Source organism: Anser cygnoides, chromosome 5 (genome assembly GCF_040182565.1).
Source record: "Anser cygnoides isolate HZ-2024a breed goose chromosome 5, Taihu_goose_T2T_genome, whole genome shotgun sequence".
Classification (NCBI taxonomy): Eukaryota; Metazoa; Chordata; class Aves; order Anseriformes; family Anatidae; genus Anser; species Anser cygnoides.
Window position 1 is genome coordinate 62,720,438 of NC_089877.1, and position 25,019 is coordinate 62,745,456.

Below are 25,019 nucleotides of genomic sequence, written 5' to 3' on the forward strand. Positions count from 1 at the left end.
TACCCAATGATGTATAAAACAGCCCACGTTACTCAACCAGCCTGGGGGCAGGGCGGGGAGGACAGCAAATTGTCCTCCGCCTTGAACCGCGAGGGACAAAAAGCTCCCAGTGCCACTATTTCATGCTCCGTTTTCCCCTCTGGCAGCCTTGGTCAGCGAAGGTGACCAGAATCTCACACCCCCGTTCCAAAAAAAATGACCTCACTCGCCCCTTATCTAGTTACAAAATATTTTCCTCTGCTGCTTCTATTTCAGCCTCGCGGGGACTTTCCTTGCGGCTGTCAGCGCCGTGCGGGTTATCGCAAGTTTTCCAGAGTCTCGGGTGGGGGGCAGGAAAGCTGCCTCTCCTCCCCCTTCCTTAATCGAAACGAAGCTGAAGGGCTTTGGTCCTGCTGCTTTGGGCAATCCGGCTCCCTCCAGGAGGTTGCTTTGCTGCTCGTCCCGGTGCAGCCTGCGCCCCGTTAGGGAGCGAAGGCCCAAGCGAGCAGGGGATCCTGCTTTTCCTCTCCCGGCTGCTTGCGAGGCAGCCGCGCCCTCCTTCCAGCTTTCTGATTTCATTCCTGCCGGTTGTCAGAACGTCTGCTGCATTGCAGAGAGCGGCGCCGGGGAGGGGAGCCAGGCGGTGGGTACAGCAGGGAGGGGAGGCGAAGCAGCATCCCTCGTAACCTGCCCTGAACGCGCTGCGCTCACCCAAACCACATTGCAGGCAGCAAGGGCTCAGTTTTCTTCCCCACGCACTGCTAATGGCAAGAATAAAAGCACACTCCTTGAAAAACAAAACTCTGGTCCCTTGAAACAAGCTGATTCACTCTGCAAGCACAGGTGAAGCGGGGACACGGGCACTTCTCCCAGCCTCCAGCACCAGCGCTCCTCACCCGTCGCACCTTGTGGTCTCGCACACGAGGTCAGGGAACACCGGGCTGCGGCAGGAGTTGCTGCAGTCGTGGTGAGCGCTTCCAGGAGCCCGTCCTTGCTCAGACAGGGCAGAGAAACGGCCACGGCCCCGCGTGCAGGCAGAGGAGGGACTCGCCGCAAAGGCACGCGCCTCTTCGCTCACCTCTGCAAAACCGCAGTGAGCTGGGCACGAGGCGGCTGCTGCTGGCACACGGTGCTGCGGGAGGAAGGTGTTCGTGGAAATACGCCGAGACAGCGCGCTCAGCTCCCATCAGGAGCTCACGGCATTACCACTCACCGGCGCTTCTGCCCCAAAGCTTCCCCGGTCTGCTGAAAGCGCTGACTGCGGCGCCAGAAGCAAGAAGCCAGAGGCTGCAGCCGAGCTGGGCCAAACGCTGCGAGGATTCCTTGCGCAAAGGAAAAAGTCGGAGGGCAGCAAACTTCCAGCAAGCCCCAGTAATTCACCTTCGGCCCCCCGGCCCCAGGCTCCATCCTCACGCTGAGGATGCCGCCACTTCAGGCAGGTGCATGCCAGGGCGGAGAAATGGGACTCCAAAGGGAGAAGCTAACAGCAGAGAGAGGAAAAACGTGGAAGCTGAACGTTAGAGCAAGGAGTTCTTCAGGTAATGTAGGTGGCTGGTTTTACAGAGGGTTATTTTTCTCCGGGAAGCACACTGCAGGCCTGAACTACATCACAGCACCAGGCGTCTGCCTCGTGTTTTACAGGATTTTTATTTTGGGGGTAGAAGTTTCACAAGACAAAGTCAGGTAAGGCAGATCTAGAATGCACGTTTTATTTAAGTAAAAAAAAAAAAATCAAAAAAAAAAAGAAAACCAAAAAAAAAAAAACAGACAACATGGTAAGGTATCAAGAACTTTTTATATTCTGACTATACAATAATATTCCTCTCTTTTTATTCACTGCCAAGGCTACTATAATGGATCTGCTCTAGGCTAATTTTTCAGGTTGTCCAGTTAAATTGTTTGAAGGTTCTTTAAACAAGGTGGCCTTTACCTATTTAGAGTTTCCTCTCAGAAACATTCATATATTATACAGGATATACAGATTTCGAAACGAGACACTTAAAAACACACACAACTATAGCCGCAACACTATCGTAGCTGCATTGTAGTGAGTACGTTGTTCAGCCAGCTGTAGACTCTGTATGTACAATTAGTTTTTATAGTGTTATTTACATAGATGGACTAAAAGCTATCTTTCATCTAAAAGGTAAAGGCTCTTGTGTTTAAGGATGTGCAGTTTCATAGCCCTGTGAAAAACACGACAATTATATACACTGTAAACAGCACAAGGCATGAGAATCTCCTCCTACCCCAAACAATCTCACAGGAAAGTGTATGTGCACTAATATTCCTCTTCCCCTTCGGCTCCGGCGCCTCTGGTCTTCTTGTGGAGAGCCCGGTTAAAGCTGTGGCAGGCAGGAACCCAATGATTGTCGTGAAGACCCAGCTTACAGCCCGGGATGCCCTTCTGAGACCTGTGGCAGCACATCCAGTACCCGGGCCCGTAAGGTAAAGCTTGACAGTATGGTTTGGGGTGCCAGCGGCACAAGGACACGTCCCCTTTGACGTATTTCTTCTTGCACTGCTTGCAAGGGTCTTCTCTGTAGCGGGGGTCGCGGACCCAGCGCGAGTCCGCCGGCCGAATGTTGTAGTACTCGATGATGAATTTGAAGTAGTAGCAAGTACATTTGAGGGCGACCAGGCTCCGGGTGGGGAGCAACCCAAAGATCTTCACTATGATGTGGTGCGGCAGGAAGGCCATGTACTGCTGGGGCTCCAGAAGCTGCTGGATCTTAAACCTGGTCTCCAAAAAGTCATGCGAGACCTGCCTCTTCAGGCAGGAGGCGTCGAGTGCTTGCAAAGCACCTTCTGGGGGGGGACCAGAGAGGGCAGGCGGCTCTGGAGAGGCGCCGTTCCTGACGCACGATCTGTCAGACCCTGAAGCATCCTCGCCCTCGTTTTGGGCTGCTACTGGCTTTTCTTGGGTGCCTTCCCGCAGCGGCTGTTGCTCGTGAGCGGCAGGCTGGGCGGCCTGGAGGAAAAACAACCTCCCCGGGAGCGGATCTTCACCGGAGCCTGGGCGAGAGAGCTTCTCCTTCCTGCACCCCTTCTCGGTCTTGGTGACCGATATGCTGATGCACAGGGACTCCTTCCTGGCGGGATGCGGGCTCTGCTTTGGAAGAATCACAGCCTCCTTCGACGTACATTCGGCACTCGCGCTCTTGCTCTGCAAGGCATCCGCAGGCGCCCTGGCGGCGGCCGGCAGAGGCCGGGGAGGCTCCCCCCGCCTGTCGGCGTCGCTCCTGCCCGCCGTCATCGCCAACACCGCCTGAGCGAGTCCCGAGCCCGCGCTCCCCACGCGAGCCTCCAGCGCGGCAGGGAACGGCTGCCGAGCGCAGGCGGCGCCATCCCACGGCTCCGCGGCCTCGCACCGACCTCCGCACCCAGCCTCGGCCGCCCCCGCGCCCCCCAGCCCCTCGCCCTGGCCCAGGGCAGCCGAGGAGGAGGCTCTGCCCGCCTCGCCGCCGGGCTGCGTGCCGCTGGCCAGGAGCACCCGCCCCACGTTCCTGCGGAAGCTGTTGTTGCGGGACAGGCCGCCGGCCTCCCGCTCGCTCTGGCGCCGCAGGCACTCCGACTCCAGCCTGGCCACCATGTCCAGCACGCGCACCGGCTCGCCCTGCTGCTCGCCACAAGTTCCCCTCTCGTGTACCTCGCACGCCCCGGCGGCGGGGAAAGGGTCCGAGCTGGGGAGCGCTCCCTTGGGCTGAGCGCTCGGCCTCGCGGCGGGAGCCGGGGCGCAAGTTTTCGCGCAGTCCACCAGCAGAGCGCTCGCGCGTTGCTCCAGGAAGGCGACCATCTCTATCACGGACAGCGAGCGGCCCGGGAAGACGCCCTCGCCGTTGTCGTTGGCGTAGTGCACGGAGCAGTGCTCGATGCCACAGGCGAACGGCTCCGGCTGAGCGCACCGGGCGTTCGCCTCCCTCACGCGTTCCAGCTGGATCTTGGCTTTTTTAAGATCCACCGATTTTTTCCTTCGCTTGGCCGTCCTCCCGTCGATATCCCACGTGCTCTTGATTTTCATGGAGCCCAGGCGGTTGTTGCCGCTGCACTGCTGGGCTGCGAAGAAGGCGATCTTCTCCTTCGTGTTGCCAGGCTTCACCACAGCCCAGACATCCAGAGGCCCTTCCCCTTCTTCCCCCTGGTGGATGGTCGCAGACAGGGCGTTCTTCTTCTCCCTGGCACTCGGACCATCCGCTGGGCATTTCCCACTCATATTGCACATATTATTTGGATAAAAAATTCCCAGAAGCTTTCGAGATGGAGCCACGAGGGAGGGTTTGGGGAAAACGCTCCGTTTGGTGCAGTTGTTGCTGTGTTTTTCTTCTTGTGCTGCTCTCTGATGGCTCGCAGGTGGGCCTCTCAGGGAATCCTGGCTTATTTCTGGAGATCGCTCTTTCTTCTGTAACTTGAGATATGGCTTTAAGTGCATACCAGAAACCCTAGAAAAACAGAAAGGGAAGAAATTATAGTTGCAAAATACGCCTGCCTGGAATTAGAGAAGAAGGCCCGGAGTAGGCACCAGCATGTCTCCTGCTCTACATCAAGCAGCCCACACCTCAAAAGAAACCACATGAAAAAGGAACGGCAGCGGCCGGGCTGCCATGTTCACCCTCGGAGAACTTCTACTCACGTCTCGCAACGGGATTACAATCTTAAGGGTAGCAGAGATCTTCCCACTTGAGAAATTTGTTTCTGGGGAGCTCCAAGGAGAAATCCTAATGCTTAACTTATGGCGGGTGCGCAAACATAGCTAGGGGTTCAGTACAGAGTTAGAGCAATCCTCCTGTCCATTCATCTCTGGGTCCAGTTATAAGGCACCTGCGGGTCGAAGGGCTTGTCCTGACCTTAGCTGCCACTGCACAGGCTTCTCAGAAGATAAAGCGCAGTTAAAGCTGGAAAGGGAAATTAGCAAGCGCAATTATATTGACCAACAGAGCCTGGCAGATATGCACATTCCTACCACCACCTAATACCAGTTCCTTTAGTCCATCGGGAAGGGCAGACGCGGTGTGCTCTCCCATCAGGGTTCCTGCGCTACTCGTAAGACGCCTGCTCCAGAAAAGTGACAGGAGCCTCAGGCACGGCTGGAGAGAACCCCTTTCAAGCGAGCACCTTTACGGTCAGGAACCTACGAGCTGTGCAGGAGACGCCCGGAGGCTGCTGGCATTAGGGCAGTACCACTCGTGTGACAGTCCCCGGCTCTCCGTTCCTCCCTTCTGCCACACCTCCGCGTTCATCTCCAACGCAAAGCTCAAAAAAACCGCAGAAGCCCAGGGCACCGCCGCGTAGAATCCAATCGTCAGGAGGCTTCAGGCTCTTCCCCCAGAGCCACCGTGTAAGCGTATTACAGAACTAACTATAGGTTAGGTTTCCATAGCAATCTGGGAACTGTTACATTAAAAGGAGCCCTTTTGGAAACGGGGCTGATCCGTGACAGGTAGGTTAACGACATCGAGTTCAACGCCGCGTTCACCGGGAGCTGGTACGGACATAGCCAGGCTCTGAACACATTTCCCCTCGCAGCCACCACCAAAACGTGGTTTTTTTGGTCGTTTCTCATCTAAAACCAACTTAATTAAAGGCTTCCACGCAGAGCTGCCCCGTGTATCAGCCAGTGCAGGCACTCGGTAAGTGCTGGTTGGTCTCCCTCCTGATTTTACAGGCAGATCACCTCTTCCCTGCAAGCAGAGAGCACCAAAGCCACCTTCACTTCAGCTACAGGGACAAAAGAGCTCCCGTCACCGTGGGTGCACCTACCCGGTCCCTGCCTTCGTTCCCTGCCCGTGCCTCCTGATGGATTTGGGGCACTTCCCAATTTAGGCTCCTCTGCAAAACGCAACGGAGCTATTTTCCTTCTCAGTTGGATGCTAAAAACTGAAATGACGCCCTAGAACTGGAGCTTCAGGGTGCTGAACCGGATGGGTAAGAGAGAATGGGAACTCGAGGCCGCCATGAGTTTGCTGGAGCCTGGTTTTCCGTAGGGTCTGCGTCATCTCTGCTGCACTTCAGGGCTGATCGGGGTCAGGCCACCGATGTGCCTGGGTCAGAGCCCAGCCCCGAGAGCGGCAGCTGAATCCCTGCAAGCAGCTGCTGCAGAGCCGGGCCTGCAGCCCTCCCTTCGCCGTCCTCAGAGAGGTGCTTCCCAGGTGGAAAAACTCCCAGACGGAAAAAAGCTCCGGTGGCAGCTCACCGCAGCTCCCTGGGAAAAGGAGGTGAGCACGGTTAAACGCGCAGCCCTCCGCGTCGAGACCCCAGGAGCTAGGAAGGGAAGATCGGATTTCATTCCTGAGTTCTCGTGCCAGGGCGTTTGAAAGATGAGCCCAAATCTGGGTTAAAAAGGCTTTACTTGGAGCCATTCTCAGGAATCTGGCATTACAAATCAGCTCAGCACCCTTCATTAAGAGGAGCTGCAGATGAAGGTGAGATCAAGGTGTTACATGAACGGGAACAGGACTAAACTGGTTACCCCAACATGCTCAGAGGACATGTTTAGCCTGCAAAGTTGGTTCAGCTGCTCAAAGCTATTTCTGGTCTATGGAGAAAGACAAAGGGTAGAGCTATGCCTCACCTACTACGGATCGCTCGTTTCAGGTTCTATTTCCTCCTGCGTTTCAGTTAGTCTCTGGCTAGGCCAACAACACCATTTAAGGTTTAGAAGTTACGATTTACATAACAAAATTCTGCCTTAGTCAGAAATTTTATTGCCAGGGTAATTGCCTCATTTGAATTCCGCGTTCGTTGCAGCATTTTAATGGCTCCAGATTTAAAGAAAACCTACATTTAACAGCTTCAGACAGCTGCAGGAGGAGGGCTGCTGCCTCCACCTGACCAGCTGAGTGGCACTGCCGCTTGCCTCCAAGTTTTACAATGGGAATTCTCTTCCCTGCTGCCTGAAAAGAGATTTTGGTATACAAACCTTACCGGAAAGCGTTGCTCGGAAAAAAAAAAAAAGAACCCTCACCCCCTCCAACACTCACACTCCTTGCTGCAAACATTAAAAAGTTGGAGCTTCTAAACAAGCAGAACTTCGTCCCCGCGTGTCAGCAGCACGTTTCCTTTCTAGCTCCAAGAATTAGAGCAAGGATCCCCAGCAGAAATTGCTTTGAACGTGAAGCAGAGCTCAGTCCCCCCCCTCCCAGCCTACCTTGTTTCTGCAACACTTCAGTGCTGGCAAGCAGATAATTGTGGCAGCTGCAGGTGAAGTTTTTAAATATTTTAAAACACCAAAAATAGTTGTTAAAAGGTGAAGCCGCTGACAATTCCCTCTGATACTTCAGCACGATTCTGTTTGCTTTCCTCCACCCTTTAAGTTATCAAGCTTGCTAATTTTATCTTTAGAGACAACGACGCTTCAGAACTTCACGGAGCAAGCATAAAAGGTTTTTTCAGTCCCAAACGTGCCGTTTTGAATCGCTGATAAGAGATAATTCTGCCAGGAATGATCAGCGCTGAAACAACTGGCAGTGCTGCCTTCTGCGCTGTTATCCCATCCTTAAGCCAGCGGAATAAAAGGGACACGGCTTTTTTGTTTTAATTTCTAATCAGCAGCGCCTTAGGCACGCAGAAAAACAGGATACTTACAGCTCTGGAATGACACCGCTGTTTTTACAACTTGTAACTCCAGCTCATTTTCACTACAGCTTGCTGGTTCCCACACTGGACTGATCCATAAATATATATATATATAAAAAATATATATATATATATATTATATATATACACCTTTACACATGCACACACACCTCTCCTCTCCCTACCAAAGGGAAGATCCATAAGCTGCTGCGCCAAGTTGACCAGAATCTTTCTGCATCCTTTTGCCTTTCTATATCTTGTAATTTCACAGCAGCCTAAAAATAAAATACCACCTTTAGTAGAAGCTCCAATGATGGAGGAAAAACTGGTAGAAAAGGCTCCATTTTGCCAGCTTCCTGGGATCACAGAGAGCCTACATGTCCCATCCTGCTCCTCGGGCTGGGCTCCCACAGTGCCCCATGAAGCCAGAAGGTTTCCTCTGGCCAGCAAGAAGAAGAACAACAAAACCCACAGTATGATACACTCCAACAGCACGTTCACACTGAGTTTTCTGGGCAAAGCACCGGAAGGTTTTATTAAGGCGAAAATTTCCATCAAAACCCCAAAGTTTCCTGTGAATTTCTTTCTGTAAACACTAACTGCAGTAGGCAAGAGTTCCTAGTATTGCTAACTGCGCGCGCCGTGCCAACTACAACTCTGAAAAAACCCTCAGGACATACTAACACGAGGCATCGGCCAAAAAAATAAGAGAAAGAAAAAGCCAACAACAATGAAAACCCAAGCATAACCTCTGGCAGGGCACGTCTCCTCCCTGGCATCCCATTTTTCTGACATAAAGCTGAGCTCCTCAGCACAGAACCGACAATTAGGGAGGACTGAGCACCGCGTGCAAGTTCAACCATGGTCAACCACTTGTTGTTTCTGGAAGGGCTCCGTGGGTCCTCTGGGCTCACTCTCCAGTACCGTTTCCATCCCCTTCGCGCTGCTGGGGCAGGCAGAGCAGACGGAGAGCTGCTTCAAAGGCATTCCACGGATTCTGCCGGGGCGGGAAAGTCCCAGCGTAGCAGCCAGGATGGACGATGCTCCGCTACTCACTGGAGCTTGTTCTGGCGCGTGGCGAACGTCCAAGCTCGGGGAAAGGCGGGTTGGGAAGCTCAACGCTCCAGAGCGGGGCTGGTTCAACCTCAGCAGCTGTGGAAGCATTTCATTTCTAGAAAGCCCACTCCTTTGCGGCACTAACTTCATGCTAAAGCAACTGCTCAGCATCCCCTCGTGCCTGTCTAACTGCATCCTGCGTCAGCCAGAGGAAGCAAGGATTGCTGCAGGCTTTGCAGATAGACAGAAGGCATGTGAGTGCTGAAGCAAGGAGGAGCAGGAGCAAGGCATGCACACACGGGTCAAGGTTGGCCCTAGACAACAGAGGAGCTAAATGCCAAGTAAATGCCCAATTCTTAACCTTGGGTCCCCCAAAGCATGTTCAACCACTTCAGGCGTTCAAATAACTTGTGGGGTGACGACACTCAAATATAGCTACGTGCACGAGATAAGAGTCATGCAAAAAAATGTCATCTTCAGCAAGAAGTTTCGGGTGACAGATTGCACGGCCCGGCCTGATGCGCAGGCAACTCAAGTTTGAGGGCTCCCACCCATTGATAAGGTTTGAACACGCTTCACAGTAAGCACATTCACATAAACCACGGTGTACTCCACTGCTTTCTACATTATAGACAAGAAAAAGTGGCATTTCTTCGCCAGTCTTCGGCTAAAAGCACTTACCATCACGTGAGCGATGTAGGACCGATTCTCTGTTGAGCCTCAAGAAGCTCAAGTCCGCGTCCCCTACTGCCCAACCACGCTACAGATGACACAGGGACGACCAAGCAGAGGGAAACAAAGTCAACTGAAAGATCTGGTGTTCAAAGTCACTCAAAGCTGGGCCGAAAACATTTAGCTCAAAGATGATGGGATAGAAAGCATGCCTGCGGTGCAACAGACAAGGACAAGAAAGAACCACACACGTGGAGTCATTTGGAAAAAGGACAGTAAGGAAAGAAGTGCTGGTTTTATCGGGCTTCTGCTGAAGGCAGATCAGAGCAGCACAGACAGACATTCCCCAACTCTCCAGAAATAATCATGTTTCCTCCTGGAAACGTTATCTTTCTTGATGTAAGACTTGTTCTCTTATTTACTGCTGCTGCAGGACCAAGATCTTTCTGGATATGATGGCACAACAAATTTCTTCAAACAAACACAAAGGGATGCTACTGAGTCTTCACTTCTGTGCACACATAACGAGAACGCGTGAAAGGTTGTAGGAACTAACCTTGGACTGCGCCATCAGTGAGAAACTCAGAGCTCAGAAGACAAAATAAGCAAAAGTAGATCTGAAGGCAAGTCACCGGTTTGTTCTTTTGAAACTCAAGACCTAAAGGAACTGGTTGAAGAAGGGGGCCGCACCGCGGTATAGAGGATTTCACTGCAGACAGAGCAGCCCAGGAGGCATTCTCCAGGAGCCAAAAGGTGTTTTCATTATAAAGAACACATCCCAAGTAAGAACTGAAGAAACTCCACTTGAATACATTCCTTCTCCCAGAAGGATACAAGAAACAACCACAAATCATCAGGTCAGTATCACCTGGAAAGTTAAAACTTAAGAAATCTAAAAAGTCTAGGAATAAGCTTAAGAACTGGTGCAGGGTTAGTCCCTGCACACATACAGAAAAAGAAATAGTAAAAGGTTCTCCAGTTTGTGAGAGAGGCTAGGGAGAGAAGTAGGGCTGCAAGCAAGGCCAGGGCAGAGATTAAGAGTACTCCAGGTACAGCACAAAGCACTAAATTTGAGTTTGCTTTTTTTTTCAAGGGGGTGCTAACAATGATCACCAGGCCACAAGGCACGGGGTTAATTTGAACAAGAACACTGGGAGGTGGCAGGGTGGGAAGATTAAAAAGCATCACATAGATTGCAAGGAATGGCTCCTTTCAATTTGAGATTCCAAAACAGATCCATAAACTGCAGGGCAAGAAGATTTATAAACCTCTTGAAAGGCAACGTTCAGCGTTAATAAAACATGCGGCACATCGCAGGTGGTGCTGCAGGGGAGAAAGAGAAGGGAGAGAGATCTCAGCACCTCCAGGCCTGCTAGGCTGACTTCGATACAAAAAGGTGCTCTGCAAGAAAAGAGGATTACAAAGCCACAGATAAACAGGGGGGGGGGGGAGGAAGAGTTCAATGTGCAAGACTAACCTGAAGGTTCTCCAAAAAAGATCTATCTTTAAAAATGCCACGTACTGTGGTTTACTGATACAGACTTGCGGGGGCACGAGGAGATTTACTGGTTAAAACAGATTGACAAGAAAAGGTAAAACAGACAAAGAAGCTGGTTTAACAGCAGACAGTCCCAGGTGACGCTGAATAATAAAATACCAGCCTGGAAACCAAAGCCATGCCTCAGGAATCAGCCTGGGGAACGATTTGGGTTTGTTACAAGTGACCTCAGCAAGAACACTACAGGTGCTCTGGCAGAAATGAAAGGCATTACCAACACCGAGGAGGCACAGAGCTCCCAGAAATAGCAGCGAGGCAGAATCCGGAGGTACAGACGGCGATGCAGCAGAAAGCTGCAGAACACCAAGATGTGTTGGAGTTACCGAGAGCGATGCATTAGCTACCATAGACACAGCTACGGCACCGAGGCAGATCTGTGATACATTCAAGGCATCGCTTCAAAGCCCTCCTACAAGGTCTCCTCTGGAGTTCAGCACACAGCTTTTGCCGTGACTCAGAGGAGACTCACCCAGGCTGAGAACAGCAGCAGTCACTATTCAGTAAGCTCCTTGAAACCATTGGGGTCATTTTGTGCTGCAAAACCACATGTGAGGGAATACTGCTGCATTTCCCTGAATACAGCAAAAGAGATAAATCACTGAAAATAAGTGGTCCTTATGCAAAAAAAAAAAAAAGTGACAACGCAAGGTCAAACAAATCTGTAAGCTGGCATGAATGTTCAGCCTGGGAATCAAAAGAAGGATCCCAACTGCACAGTTAGATCTGTCATCTTCGGTAACAGCCTAATCTATGGGAGGAGAGAAGAAGAGGTGTAATTGTTTTTAGGCTGGACTTCTAAGTTTACAAAAGGGATTATGAGACTGCTTGGGAAAGCGAGGAGCTGGGCTACCCAGGCAGTCTTTTCCAGCACTAAATTACTGTGAGACTAACATAGCAAGTATATGTTGTCTACATAACCACAAGGAACAAAGGTTAAAGTTTACTTTAAAACCACACAAATTCTGGAAATGAGAAATTTGGCTCTCTTCCTCCAGATTGAGGAAGTTGAAGAGTCTTGGTTTCAAAAAAATGCTTTTTTTTTTTTCCTCCAAGTAGCCTGAACTCAAACAAACTCGCACGTTCTTGCATTTGCATAAGCAAGCACAAGTTGTTCTGTACGGTGTTCCTATAACGAGACACAGTGAGAGGCGTTCACTTAATTGTCACATAAGCACAAGTGTTTGAAATCAATCGTGCACTTCTTCTGAATAAGAGACACAGGAGAGCGAGCGATACAAAATTTAAGCTTAAACTAATCCAGTTACTTACTCCTTAGTAAGACAAACCACAGCAACGATCGCCAGTGTTTCCACTTGCTTTAAGCTGACTGCATGTGTTAAAGCCTACCAGGACAGGCCATCCTCCAATTGAGTTTTACTTCAAAGCCATATTCCCAAATTAACTTACAGCTGTTGCTAGAAAATATCAAGTACAAACCAAGCACAGTACCAGCTGTAGTTAGTCTGTAGTTGTCATTATCAAATAAAAGTGTCAAAAAAACACTTCTGCCCTTAGGCCATTACAACATCTCACTTAAAGAGTATCCGAAAGTAAGAACTGAGACCAACTAAGTGACACGCAAGACAGCAAGAAAGTAAGCAGAAGGCCAAATTGGTACTAAATATTTAATTATAGGCGGACCAGCTGGTCTCTTCGTACCGTTTGACTTGATGGAAGGTGGAAGAAGAGGAATTCAGCGGTTCCCTGTGGAGGCCAGCTCTGCAGGAACTCTTCATCGTAACTACCTCTCCAGCTAAGGCACGCCGTCACAGCCAGTCCATCCTGGTTCACATGCAAGGCCCCCTCATCGGCGCTCCTTGCCCCGCACAGAGCCTCACCGTGTCTCTCCCACCTAGGAACTGAAGAAATGAGAGAGAAATAAGAAGACTGGGTTTGAGGACAGCGGCGATTTGAGGCGCAGATGTCCAGGACAAGGACCCTTTCCCAAGGAGGTGTGGGGGAGATATAAAATATAAATATATATATGTATACTACACATATATATATGTGCACACACATTTATAGACATATAAATACACACACATCCACATATATAAATCTAAAAGAACTTAACATCTTATACTTAACATCACGCCGTTATTGCAGCTGGGGTTGAACGCCCCCAACACCACCTGCCTGCACACAGAGTGCTTCCTTCCCCTTATATGCGACTGCAGCCCCACCTGGGCGCCTCCCACGGGACATGCTGCCTTCCCAGTTCTATGCAAACAGGAGACGTCAAGATCTTCCTGCTTGTTAGCACAGCACCAGGCTTTGGAAGGGCAACTGCTGCCGGCGGTACGATTTGCCGCTTGCCGGGAGTTACGTTAGCGTCCTCATCACAACAGCGTGGCGGATTTCACAGGGGACAAAAAAACATGCCGCCATGCAGCCTCCAAAGCTCGTGGAGGCTGCCCTGTCTTTGCATCACACGCAGATAAGACGGCCGATTTCACCAGAACACCACTGTGCTGCAGTATCTCTCGTTCGCACGAGGTTGCCGCCTTCTACGCCTTGTCCTTGGCACCGCCAGTATTACCGGCACTGTAACGTCCTTTGACGGTGAAAGAACAACAAGCAACACGTTGGAACACAAAAGGAACAAGTGACACAGCACAAGAGCCCTGGAAAAACTCAAATGTTCAAGCCTGAGTCGCCAGTAAATTGTTCTAAAGATTGCTTGCTTCCTTCCCTCCGGAGGGCCATGCGCAACGATGCCAAAATAAAGGAACGCCACTTGAAGATGCTAACTGCAGAGCTCTGACCCCACAGTATTTGGGATTTAGGGCAGCAGGTGGTTCTCCTTTTCAGCAGCTTTGCCCAGTGCTTTTACTGCTGCCCACTCCTGCAGCAGCATCTCCACAACACGGCCTGGCAGAGAGACAGAGACGGAGCCTCTCACGTCTCCCCTTTTAGCAACATCTGCCCGAGAAAAATCTGCCCTGCAGGAGAGCACCTACCTGTGCACGGCTCGGTTACTGCCTGGCCCTTGTGGTTTACAGCTCAGCGCTGCCACTAAGCACTCCTGGCCTGGGAAACCTTCTCCAACTTGTTAGCCACACGTGCTGAGAAAGTGATTACGGATGACTTTCCCAGCAGGAGCACAGGAATTGGTTTATATCCAGCCGACCTTCTGCCTGCTAACGCAGTTTCACAATTCCTCTAGCGATGGGGAACGAGAGGTTAATCATTTGCCTATGTTTGAGCAAGCAGGAGCCTAAAATAATACATAAAATATTGTATAAACACATTCCAGTCTTTGTGAAGGAGTCTCTGCTGAGCTCTACGCAACGCAAAGGAGCCGAGCAGACCGAGGTGTTGCCCTGGCAGAGCTGGAGGACGAGAGCGCGCCCCCTGCTCCACGAATTCAGGAGGACAAGATGTCAGGCTGACATCAAAACTCAAAGCTTTGCAGTTAAACACCACCTTTGTTAGGCTGCCCAGAGCCTAAAACAGGAACCGACCTGCAAGAATGAAACCTAGGCACAAAAATCAGGCATTTGGGATGTTTTGTAGGCTGTAAAATATATGTTTACTAACAGAACTTTATGAAAAACCCAAAGTTAAACACAAAATCATTACTTTCCCATGCACCACCAGGAAGAGGCACCGAAATCCTGACTTTTATCCAAGCTTTTGTCTGGCTTCTCCTTCTGGCTTTACTGACACTAGCATTTCAGACTCAGCAGGAACTGTATCACAGAAACATTATTACATCCACACCCAAATAAATGCAGCCATACCACTCCGGGAATGCCAGGCACTTTCAAACTAGCTAAAAGCTCCCAACGTATTCCTGGCTAAGACCATCAGATGTTTTGTCTCAGTCCTATCCGTTTGCAGATCAGAATGAAAAAAAAAAAAAATGAAAAACTGAAAAATAAGCGATAAAAAGCCAGAGAAAAAGAAAAAAAAAGCAAACAAAGATCTCATTTGCAGCAGAGTTTGAGAAGCAAAACCACCAAACTCGTTCGGGTTTGGGCAGCCACGAGCTCAGTCCGAGCACAGGCATCACGCTGCAGGACGTCACGCGTTTAAGGAAGGACCAGCACCTACTACAGGCAAGCAGAAGCTGACAAAACAGACACAGGAAGATTCACCCGGGCACTGCAGCACAAGCACAGCTCCACACAAAGCATGCTTTTTCCCCCCCCTCCTCTAGCTGCTGGTCTGCAGGCAAGAGCTGAAATGGGCTATTAATGCCAGCCATCTTCTGACAAATTCCTACTGTGTGAGCAGCAAAAAGCTGTGCCTGTGAATAAAAATTAAAAAAAATAAAAAATAAAAAAAAGCAACAGCATCCAAGCTAGCGCAGAGATACTTACTGCCTTTTAACTACCACAGCGTTTCTGAACCGAGGCTGATCCTTAGCAGGAGGCGCTTCAGTCGTCTCCTTAGTTTTGCAGAGTTGGGCGCAGCCTGAAAAATCGAAATGCAGATGCACAGAGGAGCAGAGCAGAAGAGGAAAATAAGAGCCTAATCTTGTTGCTCTCCGTTCCTGAAGCCACCCCCAGACATATGCCTTTCTGCCTAAGATGTGGGAAGGACTGGGATTTTGGCAGCGGGCAGCATCACGCTCGCGCGGCGACGGACAGCGATTCACGGAACGGCCTCAAAGGATGGGCTCATCCTTTCAGAATATTTGCTGTCTAGGAAGCAGGCAGTGGTTGAGGAGCAGAAATCCCGCTGCTGGTAGAAGCGGAACAGCCTCTGCCCGCCTGAGCGGACAGGGACCAGCTTTGGGATGCCCCCAGACAGGGAGCAGCTTTGGGATGCCCTCCAGTGGTGTGGGACCGAGGGCTGAGCCCTCCACCCCAGCCAGGATGCAGAAGAAAGCAAAGGCAGGTATTTCAGAGGGAAACTCAGATGAATTAATACTGAAATACAGTCACTGGAAGGGACTGAACCAGTGCTGAGGCCTTGTAACACACAGCTATGTTTGGCCATTACCAAACAGCCCGTGGCAGCCCCTGCATCCAAACCTTTTCGCTTTCTAGTCAAATACAGCAAGGATTTAGGATTTCGCAGGGTGGATTCAATGCTGTGTTTTATTTTACTTCAAACCAAAGTGTTGCTGTTCCAGCAGGGGCAGGAAGAACCACTCTTGCAGCTTATTCAACCAGTTTGTTTCCCAGACTGGTTCACTGCAAGCTAAAAACGGAGCAAAAAGTGGAAGGGGTAAAAAAACACACCACCGAAACCCAACCCCACAGCAGAAGTCTGAAAAGAACAAGGGGGCTTGGAGAAAACCACATTAAAAAACAGCTAAAGAGAAAGGCACGGTAATACCGACCTAGTGTAAGCGCCTTACAGAACGACTTTTTAACACCAAGTTCATCAGCTGGATTTTATTTAGCTAACGGAACGGTTTCAAGCAAAGAGAAAACAAGCACGTTTTAGCTAAAACTGCCTTAAGAGCTTCAGAGTGAACTCACATTTGCGTTTCCATCCACCTGCAGCTGGAAACCGACCCTCAAATGAAACCGGGTATTTCCTAAAGGCACCGCATCCACCTCAGAACCGTCACGAGACAGGTTAATTAACACCTGCAGCCAGATGAGATTCTCTGCGTCCTGTCGGACTCCGCAGACCGGCCTTTCGCCGTCAGCAGAGAGCTGCAGGAGCCGCCACCGCCGCGTCTGCCTCCCGAAGCCTCGTGCTCAGCTTCCTGCTCGATGGCCAAAAGCCGCGGCTCCGCACGGACCCGAGGTTATCTGATCTCAGCGCCACAAAGCTGCCACGGGGGCTCAACAGGCGCAGCCTCCTGCGTCTATTTGCGCGCTAAAACCTGCTGCTGCCGCTGCTTCCCCTTACTAAAAGCCAGAGCAGCCCAAGCGGCAGGCTCTCAGTACCTCTGCCCTCGGGTCTATTCCCCACCAAATTCAGCCCAGCCCTCCTCCAAGCTCCTGCCCATATTCCTTTCCCCGGATTACACCAGAACGAGCGGTTATTTAACCAAAATGTGGAGATTCCCACCCGTATTTGAACTTGGGCAGGGCGCTGGGGAATACAGCACGGCCTCACAGCCATTTCGCTCACCCTAACTCCTGCCGCACCGGGGTCTAGCCCTCCTCTTCCTCCCAACGCTTTCATGCCCTCCCTCGTGTCAGGACTGTCCCATTTCCATCTGAAGCAGCTCAAGGGGCTAAACGAGGAGAAAATTAACCCCGAGAGGCAGGCTCCCTGAGCCCAGCAGGCACCAGCACAGCGCAGCAGGATGAGGTTCTCAGCAGCTGAGGCCGGGTTCAACCATATCAAATCCACACCTTGAATCATGCTGGGAGAAGCGTTCGCCACAAAGGGGTTTCTATATTCTTTCCAGTCAATGGAAATAAAGTTTCTAAAGTAAAATAGAGCGTTTTGGGAGAGGGGAACAAGTGCCTGGGCTCCAAAGCAACATTTGACTGCTCGCCACCACCAGACATCACTACCTACCGGAGCAATAAGCATACGAAGTGCTTGTCCTAACGTAGCACTGCAGGGAGAGCCTGTCTTCCCCTCCAAGACCAGGTCAATAAAGAACGAAAGGTTTCCAATTTGTAGCTCTCGCGTTTTCTCCCCTTTAGGTGTGGTGAGCATTGGAACGATAACGTCGCCCCCTTTCCCCTCGAAAGGAAAATCTCAAAAGGGAAGAAAAGGAAAAGCTAAGCTCTGCTGCCCCTTGCTGACCCTGTACTTCAGTACTGGAGACGACAACAAAATGTTTCCCTTGCTCAACTATTCCTGAAAGGCTTCAGCTGTCCTGCCGAATTCGGTTAAGGACATCATCTGTTGCTCAACCGGGGAGGGGGGAGAAGCTGAGAACTGGCTCATTAGATTCGTTCTGCTTGATCCAAGAGGAAAACAAAACCAGGGAACCCGTTGCGTGCCAGCGCTGCTGTGGTGCTGGTGACAAAACACCCAGAGATCCCACGTTACTCCGCGTTCTCGATAGCTGCCACCTCCTTTGGCACTTGCCGTCACCGCAGAGCGTGTGGCGTGCCCCGAATGGTAAGCAGGGGGTGGCCGAACGTCCCCCAGCAGGGCTGCAGCTGCCGGACCCCTGGGTTGCAGGGTCCGGGGAAAGGCTGCCATGCCCTGCATTCGGGGCCGCGTGATGCCTGAGCCCCGTCTGAATTATTTAGCATGTAAAACCAGATTTGTTTTGCTATGCAGATTGTGAATTAATGGAAGCTCGGCTGAAAGGCTACTTTCTTGGGGCGAGGGGAAGGAGAAAGCTTCCAGAAGCCTTCCTATTATAGAAGCAATAGAGCTGGTTCCAAAAATAGTAGGCGAGCACTCCCAGCGCTCCGGAGACGTTGTGCCCTGGTTTTATAAGGCTCAAGTCTCCCTGGATTGCTCATGTACGTGCAGGGAACGCTCGAAATGACTGAAAGATGCAGAAATGACGTTAAATGGGGAGTTTTAGGACAAACACCAGACAGAGAAATCCAAACAGACTAGATCAACTGGGATACCAGCAGAGAGCAACCTGTCCCACTCCAGAGACGGATAAAACCAGAAAGCAGACTCCCATCCTTCTCAAGAACACAGCGTTAGTTTGCTCAAGAAGATCCCGATTACTAGAACAATGACGTTGCAGATTAGGATTGTCAACAGCAATTTCATCACCCTGTTTTGCTTTTGGATGCCAGGGACCCTGGCCGGGGAGGTTCACTTGACTCATTTTGGCACACACCCGGCTAGATTCGGTCTTGCTGCAATAACTACCAAACAGACCATCACACGGCCTGCCTGACAGTAATTACTCACTGGTTAGCCAGTAATAGTTCGTTAGCGATCCAGCACGACAACACAACCCACTCTTGGAATTAAAGTCTCCTTTAACAACAGCATTTACAACCCAGTGAGAATAAAACCGGTGTGCAATACTCCTCTGACTACAAACTCACCTCTGAATCTCCGTACTCCAGTGCAGGACTGGCTGTTTTACTGGTATATACTGGCAAACGTCAGCAGGAAACTAAAAATCTCATACTTGACACTATAAGGTAAGAAGTCCCCCTGCACCATGGCATGTGACGCATAGTAGTAATAGTTTCTGCACATCTTTTGCTGGGATATGAAACGGCTTCTGAAGTAAAAGACAAAACCCACAGCTCACCTCTAGATAGCCACTACACACACAAATCCAGTTCCTTCTTTAGCACTTTGTTAATAAGGAAAACCCCACAGCAGGTCAGCTGGTATTTAACACCAAATTTATCAGCTTTGATGTTTAATTTGCTGAATACAGCCCCAACTTGTTCGGACCAGCCTTTGGGATGTCAGTTCTGCTTTCGCGTGCAGAATGTCCCATACACCGAGCACAGGTCCAGCAGCGTAAGCTGTACCTCATTTCTGTTTATTTCTGCAGAATCTTTCCCTTTAACCAAACAGCTACGTTGTGGATTTCTCTGTCCTATGCCGCTGCAGACTCTTTCCCAACAAATCCCAGTCATAAAAAAAGGACAAAAGGTGGATTCATTCAGCCAGCCCACTGCAGAACTGAGAAGTTACGATATTCACTACGCATCTCAAAAGCATCCAGATTTTTCCTAGGGGTCTCCAAAACCGTATTCAGCAACTGGAAGCCTTGCTACAGCACCAGAAACACTACATTAAAGATAATGGTACTTTTACAAAAGTGTTTTATAAGTAACTGTGCTATTTCTGTACTTCAAAATGCCCAATTCTCTGTAATATACTCCTGCATCCACCCTGTTTTCACATACTAGCATCTTCCACAATTTTTACACCAATGTGTCTCACGATTTGTCATGAAATCTTAAAATCCTTTCAAATTTCTGCTTAAACTGGGAGACTGCTGATGCCCAAACTTCATTTTTTTTCGTAGAAAACTATCTTTCATCTTGCCAGGACAACGTAAAGATGCTGAACTCTGAAATTTCTATGCGAGCCGTTTACAATATCTTTGTGATTTATGAATTTAGGAAAACTGTTAAGTTAAGTATACCCAACTTCAGGACAGATTACACACAATAGGAAGCTCAAACTATATTGCTCGTAACATTTTATAGCTCAGGACATTTTCTGTTAAGGACAGAAAACTTGTAACGGAACAGATTTATTAGAAGCATTTTAAAACAATCCATCCACAAAAAGCAGACCACCACCCATACCCTCCCAACAAGTGTTGGATTCACTGTCCTTTCCACTGGTACCTTACTTAATAAAAAAAATGCCCACAAAGAACAGGCTACAATCTCAGACAAAAAAAAAAAAACCATAAGTATTACTCATTAGCATCAGGCTCTGATGTGGTCTATGGATGAATTAATGAAAAGAAAATACTGTTCTGATGTATAAATTTGTTTCAGATGTATAGTCAGCCATATGCTACAAAACGTATACAGTAAAACTCAGAAAATTTGCACCAAAACCCATCACCGACTCTACCAAAGAAGCCTGGTCTTACATATTTCCCAGCTATCTAATTTGAGCTGCAACCTGGAATACCACATCCAACTCTAAAATGATTCATACGTCCACATCCAAGCAGCAGCTCCGAAAGGGAAGACAGACTAAGTTTTGGACGCAGAGGTTTAGCCCTTTATTTACCAGTTAATCCCCCCCCACTGCTCCCCAAATGGCCTTCACTCTGTGCTTCACCGAGGAACTCGAACCGCCTCAAAACTCCTGTCCCCAGTGACCAGCAACCTGAGAAACCACCAGTCTGTAGAGAAAGCAACTCCACACTATTATCATCATTTCCTTAACTACTTGTCTCTGTGCTGGTGGTGGGGTTTTAGTGGTTGGAGACATCAGGGGTGGCCTCTGCAGGAGCAGGCTGGGGGTAGGCCTCTGCAGGAGGAGGCCGGGGCTGCGCCATGTTGGATATTGCCAATCTTCCCTCTTCATTAGAAGATTAATCTGTTGTGGTGCCAGAGACCCTGGCTCCCCACAGGCGGGATCAGGCCCCCCTCATTTCAATCCAGCAGCCGATTTTCCACCTAGCACCGTGCGTTGTGCTAGTGTCTCTCCAACAGCCCCAGGCCTGCAACGTGAAGTCACGCACGCGCGTGGCACTGAAAGGGGACAGCGGGGTGTCAGAGCCGGCAAAATAACGGTGTAATCCAAACCACAAATAGAAGGAATAAGACAGCAATGCAGATCACGGCACTGCTCAGAGCAGAGCCTGCCCAGGAGGGCACACAGGGAGAGAGCAGAGCATCAGAGAGCGGAGCCAAGGCCACACAAACGCAGTGAAGGATCCAGGGAACGCCATCTGGATGCCAAGGATGTGCCTCACCTCTAAAATGCTCTGCAGCCGGCAAAACACTGAACCTGGCCGAAGAGACCAGAAAGGCTATCTAAAACTCCAAAGCACCGGCGTGCGACCTGCGACACATTCAGGCTGAAGCGCTGGAGATGAAGACAGAAGGCAGGCAACAGCATGTGCTAAAAATCTTTCCCCAGCCAAAGTATCTGCTTGTTTTTATACAAATTCTTTAAGAAAGAACATACACAGAACGTCTTCTGCTGAATTAACTCAGTTACAGATAAGCTTGTTTTTTTGGCAGGTAAATGACAGTAGAGACCAGCATGTAAAACAGTATTTTCTGTATGATTGTTTCAAAAGGCCGTTGAAAAATCTAAGCTAATTTTGAAACCTACCAATTCTGTGGATCTTTAGATCTTTTTTTGGCTACATTTTGAAGACTTCTGCCATTAATAACTCAGAGTTACTTGATGCAAAAAATAGTTTTGCATTTTTTCAAAGACTTGTACTTGCTATGCCTAGCAACTAACACCATTAAATTTTCAGAAATTCCAAGCATAGCACAAATTCTGCCATAATTCAGTTTTCAGAGAAAAAAGACAGCCAAAAATTTAGCAACTAAACTTCCGCATGTTCAAGTACTCTGTTAACTGTGAGAACGGGCACTGCGTATCTTTCACTTTTCATCCTTATCTTCAAAATTCAGAAACACGTACCTACAGCAGGACACCAAAAATTCTTGATGCAATTCTTTTTGGGTTTTGAAGTATGAACTTCCTACAGGCTCATCTGAAAACATCATGTCTGTTTCTGTTTCACACAACTTTAAGACTTTTTGGTGCAAAAACATCCTTATAAACAAGGCAAATGGGGAAAATATGCATTACTCTATAGCTCAGTACTCCCTCCCCAGTACAAACAATATAGTCTTCACAGGGTTTCCACCTCTTGGATAAAACACTAGAAATACAAACGAAAATAAGGAAACAAATCAACAGGAAACCAAGCAGAAAATAGAGTACCCCAAACTGTTTTTTAAAAAGGGTGGTTTAAGTGAACCAGATTTTGAGCTGGGGTTTGTTACTTTGCTGTGAAAATACTCAGCACATTTTTAGGCTTCCCAACGGAGCAGCCGGTGTGAGCACATCGTACAACAGAAGAACATAACCTTACAAATTAAACATGCCAGCTCCAGAGTTCCTACTCATCGCGCTGGCTTTCGTCAACAAATTGCTACCAAATCCCTTCCCTGAAAGCCAGCTGAAGCTTGCTAGCCTGAAAACTGAATTACTGAAGTAATAATCAAGCTGTATCAGCTTGATCTCTCTTCATTTAACATCTCGTACTAATTTTCTGTGAGCTTGCAGGAAATAGTTTCAAACAGCTCCCTCAAGAAAATAAGTTACAAGCCTTAGTTTTTTTCCATTCTGAGCCATCCCTGCACTATTTCATAGCTCTGATAATTGTACCACTGACTAACCTCCAACTGGGAATAACTGTTTTTATCATCAGTATTAAAAACAGTCCCTCACACTGTTAGGAATCTGGAAACTCATTGTAGCTGCATCCCACCCTTCAGCCTCTCAAAACACTACAGAGTAATGAAACTATGTGCTGAAACCAGAGGATCCCTGTGCTGAACAACTCCTGTAATTTCAGGGTAATTACAAGTGCTTCCTCAGAGAAGGCAGCCATGGAAGTTTGATTATTGATTTTAGAGGAGCAAGTGACACGAGAGCTTAGAAAACCAAAGCGAACTTCACATTTTCCATACAGGACTGGGAAATATAAATTATCCTTAGGAGCACAGCAGTAAGGCGTGTGCCTCACACGCTCACCTAGTCTCGTAGCACTTGGGTTGTTTTTCAAAGTACAAAGATTTGTCTGCAGTTTTCATTTCCTGATACTCCATTATCTTGGTTTTTACAGATTAGCCAGGAGAGTGACCAACTGCTCTCGGAGAAGCAGCAAGATGCAAAAAATAACAGTTCAGAGAACAGTGGATTTAAAAACCAGATTTTAATTACCTGGAGGCACAGTTGCCAAGTAGACGGCAAAGAGCCTGTGCATCACATAGAGACAGGAAAATCCCCCTGGGTTTATTTCACAGCCAATTACAGTGGATTAACCTATTAGTAAGAGCAAAAAAAAATAAAAAAAATTTTCACATGCAAGTTTCAACAACCTGAAAAAACCATTGCCACTCGTACTTTGATACACAGGATTAGCAAGCTGTTTTATCACGCTTCCAGTCATCGCCGTCCATAAACACACCCTACAAGGGACCTCTCCCTCTTTTTTAATGCATCTTCTGTCATTGTTTCCCTCTCAGGGACTGACATCCCTCTTGGCTTCCTGCTTGGAGTCTCGTTTCATACACCCGTTAGGACTGTTGTCGGTGTTGTGTTGACAAGAGGTATCAAACACCTCCAAAACTTTAAGACGTCCCCTTGCGCAAACTCCCAGGTGCTCGTGTTATTCACTTCTGCCTCTGTTAGATGTCACCACACAACATCTGTCCGACAGCAAAGCACCACTGCAGCTTTCCAGGATCGCTGTGCTAAATACTGGGTGTGCCTACTTTTGTTTGGTATCGAGTTCGTTCTGCTGGCTCCACTGCAAGAGCAAGCTCGGTGGATAGCGCAGTTCTCCCCCACCTCCACAAACATCTGTTACTTTTCTAAGTTCTCCAGACTTCCTTCCCCTTTTACCGTATCACAAAGCCTCTCTTTTTAGCCGGGCTGCCTTCTTGATAGTCCATCACCATTATCTTGTTGTTCGCTGCAGAGCAGCGTGAACCACTAAATCTTGCAGAGCTTCCAGCCCTTTCAGCTCAAGGCCAGGCACCAAATCCAAGCATCCTGATTTAGAGAGATGGTTGCTAAATTCCTTCCCTGCCTCTTTTTTTTTTTTTTTAAACACTCTTCAGCTTCCTGTCCTGGGAGGCAACCAAACTGCTGTAAGAAATGCCAGGTTCTGTTAAATATCCTCCATTCCCGTGACACCAAATATTCAAAACAATTAGGTTACTTCCAAATCTTGCCCTGTAACAGCCTCTGTTCCAGAAAGCGCAGAGATGAGTGAAAATTACTTCAGCCCGAAGGAGTTTTAGCTGGTCGTTTGCTGAATCCCACAGCGTTTCGAGTTAGCATTCAGGCTTGGCACAACCACCCATCCGCTCCAACACACAGCACAATGTCACCCCTCAAAACCCTACTGTTCGACCCAAAGGCAGCTTTCCCCCCCCCCCTTTTTATTTTTTTAAGGGTGCGTCAGCTGCTAGCTGAAAGTGGGAATGCTTCATTTAGCACATACACTTGTTAAACTGCTCACAGCATGCAAATAAAATACCGCATTGTGCAAAAGTCATTCAGTCTCCCCGTCCGTCCGTAGATATGAGCAATGGAACCGTGTCCAGGAAAGAGAAACTTGGAACGACGTGCAAATATTTCAGTCCCTTATTCCCAGTATTCCCATCCTGCAGTGAAGCCCGCAGCACTGCCATGCAGAGGGGTGACCACGTTGAGAAGCTGCTGTACGGAGCGGGTGGGAAAGCTACCATTCTCCGTCCTTGCCCCAGTACTGCACCCTTTTATTTGTAGTTATTGCTGCAAACTGCCTTTTTTTTTTTTTTTCCAGACAATGGTTGTGTTATTATAGGTACCTTCATGCCGTGCCAAAGCACATACACACAGCAATTCAGAACAATCAGCCTTGTTTTCATGGGAGCAAAGGTTGCAGCCAAATGAAATGGGTGGAGATCACATTAAACAATCTTGGAATCTGCTAATAGGATATAGGAAAATGTGACCATAATGCAGATGCAGAGTTCCCCTTTCACCTTCCAATGTTATGGATAAAATAAAAGCTTTGGAAAACCAATTAAACTATTTGAACAACATTAAGCAAGAAGAAGTGGTCTCGGTATGCTAACAAGAGGCTCTGCTACTGAGAAGTTCT

At 48.9% G+C, this 25,019-nt stretch overlaps 1 protein-coding gene across 23 annotated transcripts in view; it reads right to left on the bottom strand.

Annotated features, from left to right (window-relative positions):
• Positions 1 to 1,658: 1,658 nt before the first annotated feature.
• FBXO34 (F-box protein 34) overlaps positions 1,659 to 25,019 on the bottom strand; it is a 37,657-nt gene continuing 14,296 nt past the window's right edge. For 8 of the 23 annotated variants that reach the window (XM_048066217.2, XM_048066208.2, XM_048066218.2 and 5 more), the window contains 2 exons: positions 12,497 to 12,696; positions 1,659 to 4,418 (listed from right to left, as the gene is read on the bottom strand). In XM_048066217.2, the coding sequence (XP_047922174.2) occupies positions 2,261 to 4,418; positions 12,497 to 12,573 (2,235 nt within the window). In that variant the 5' untranslated portion in view covers positions 12,574 to 12,696 and the 3' untranslated portion in view covers positions 1,659 to 2,260. The other 15 variants (XM_048066209.2, XM_048066210.2, XM_048066204.2 and 12 more) reach the window with 11 other exon arrangements.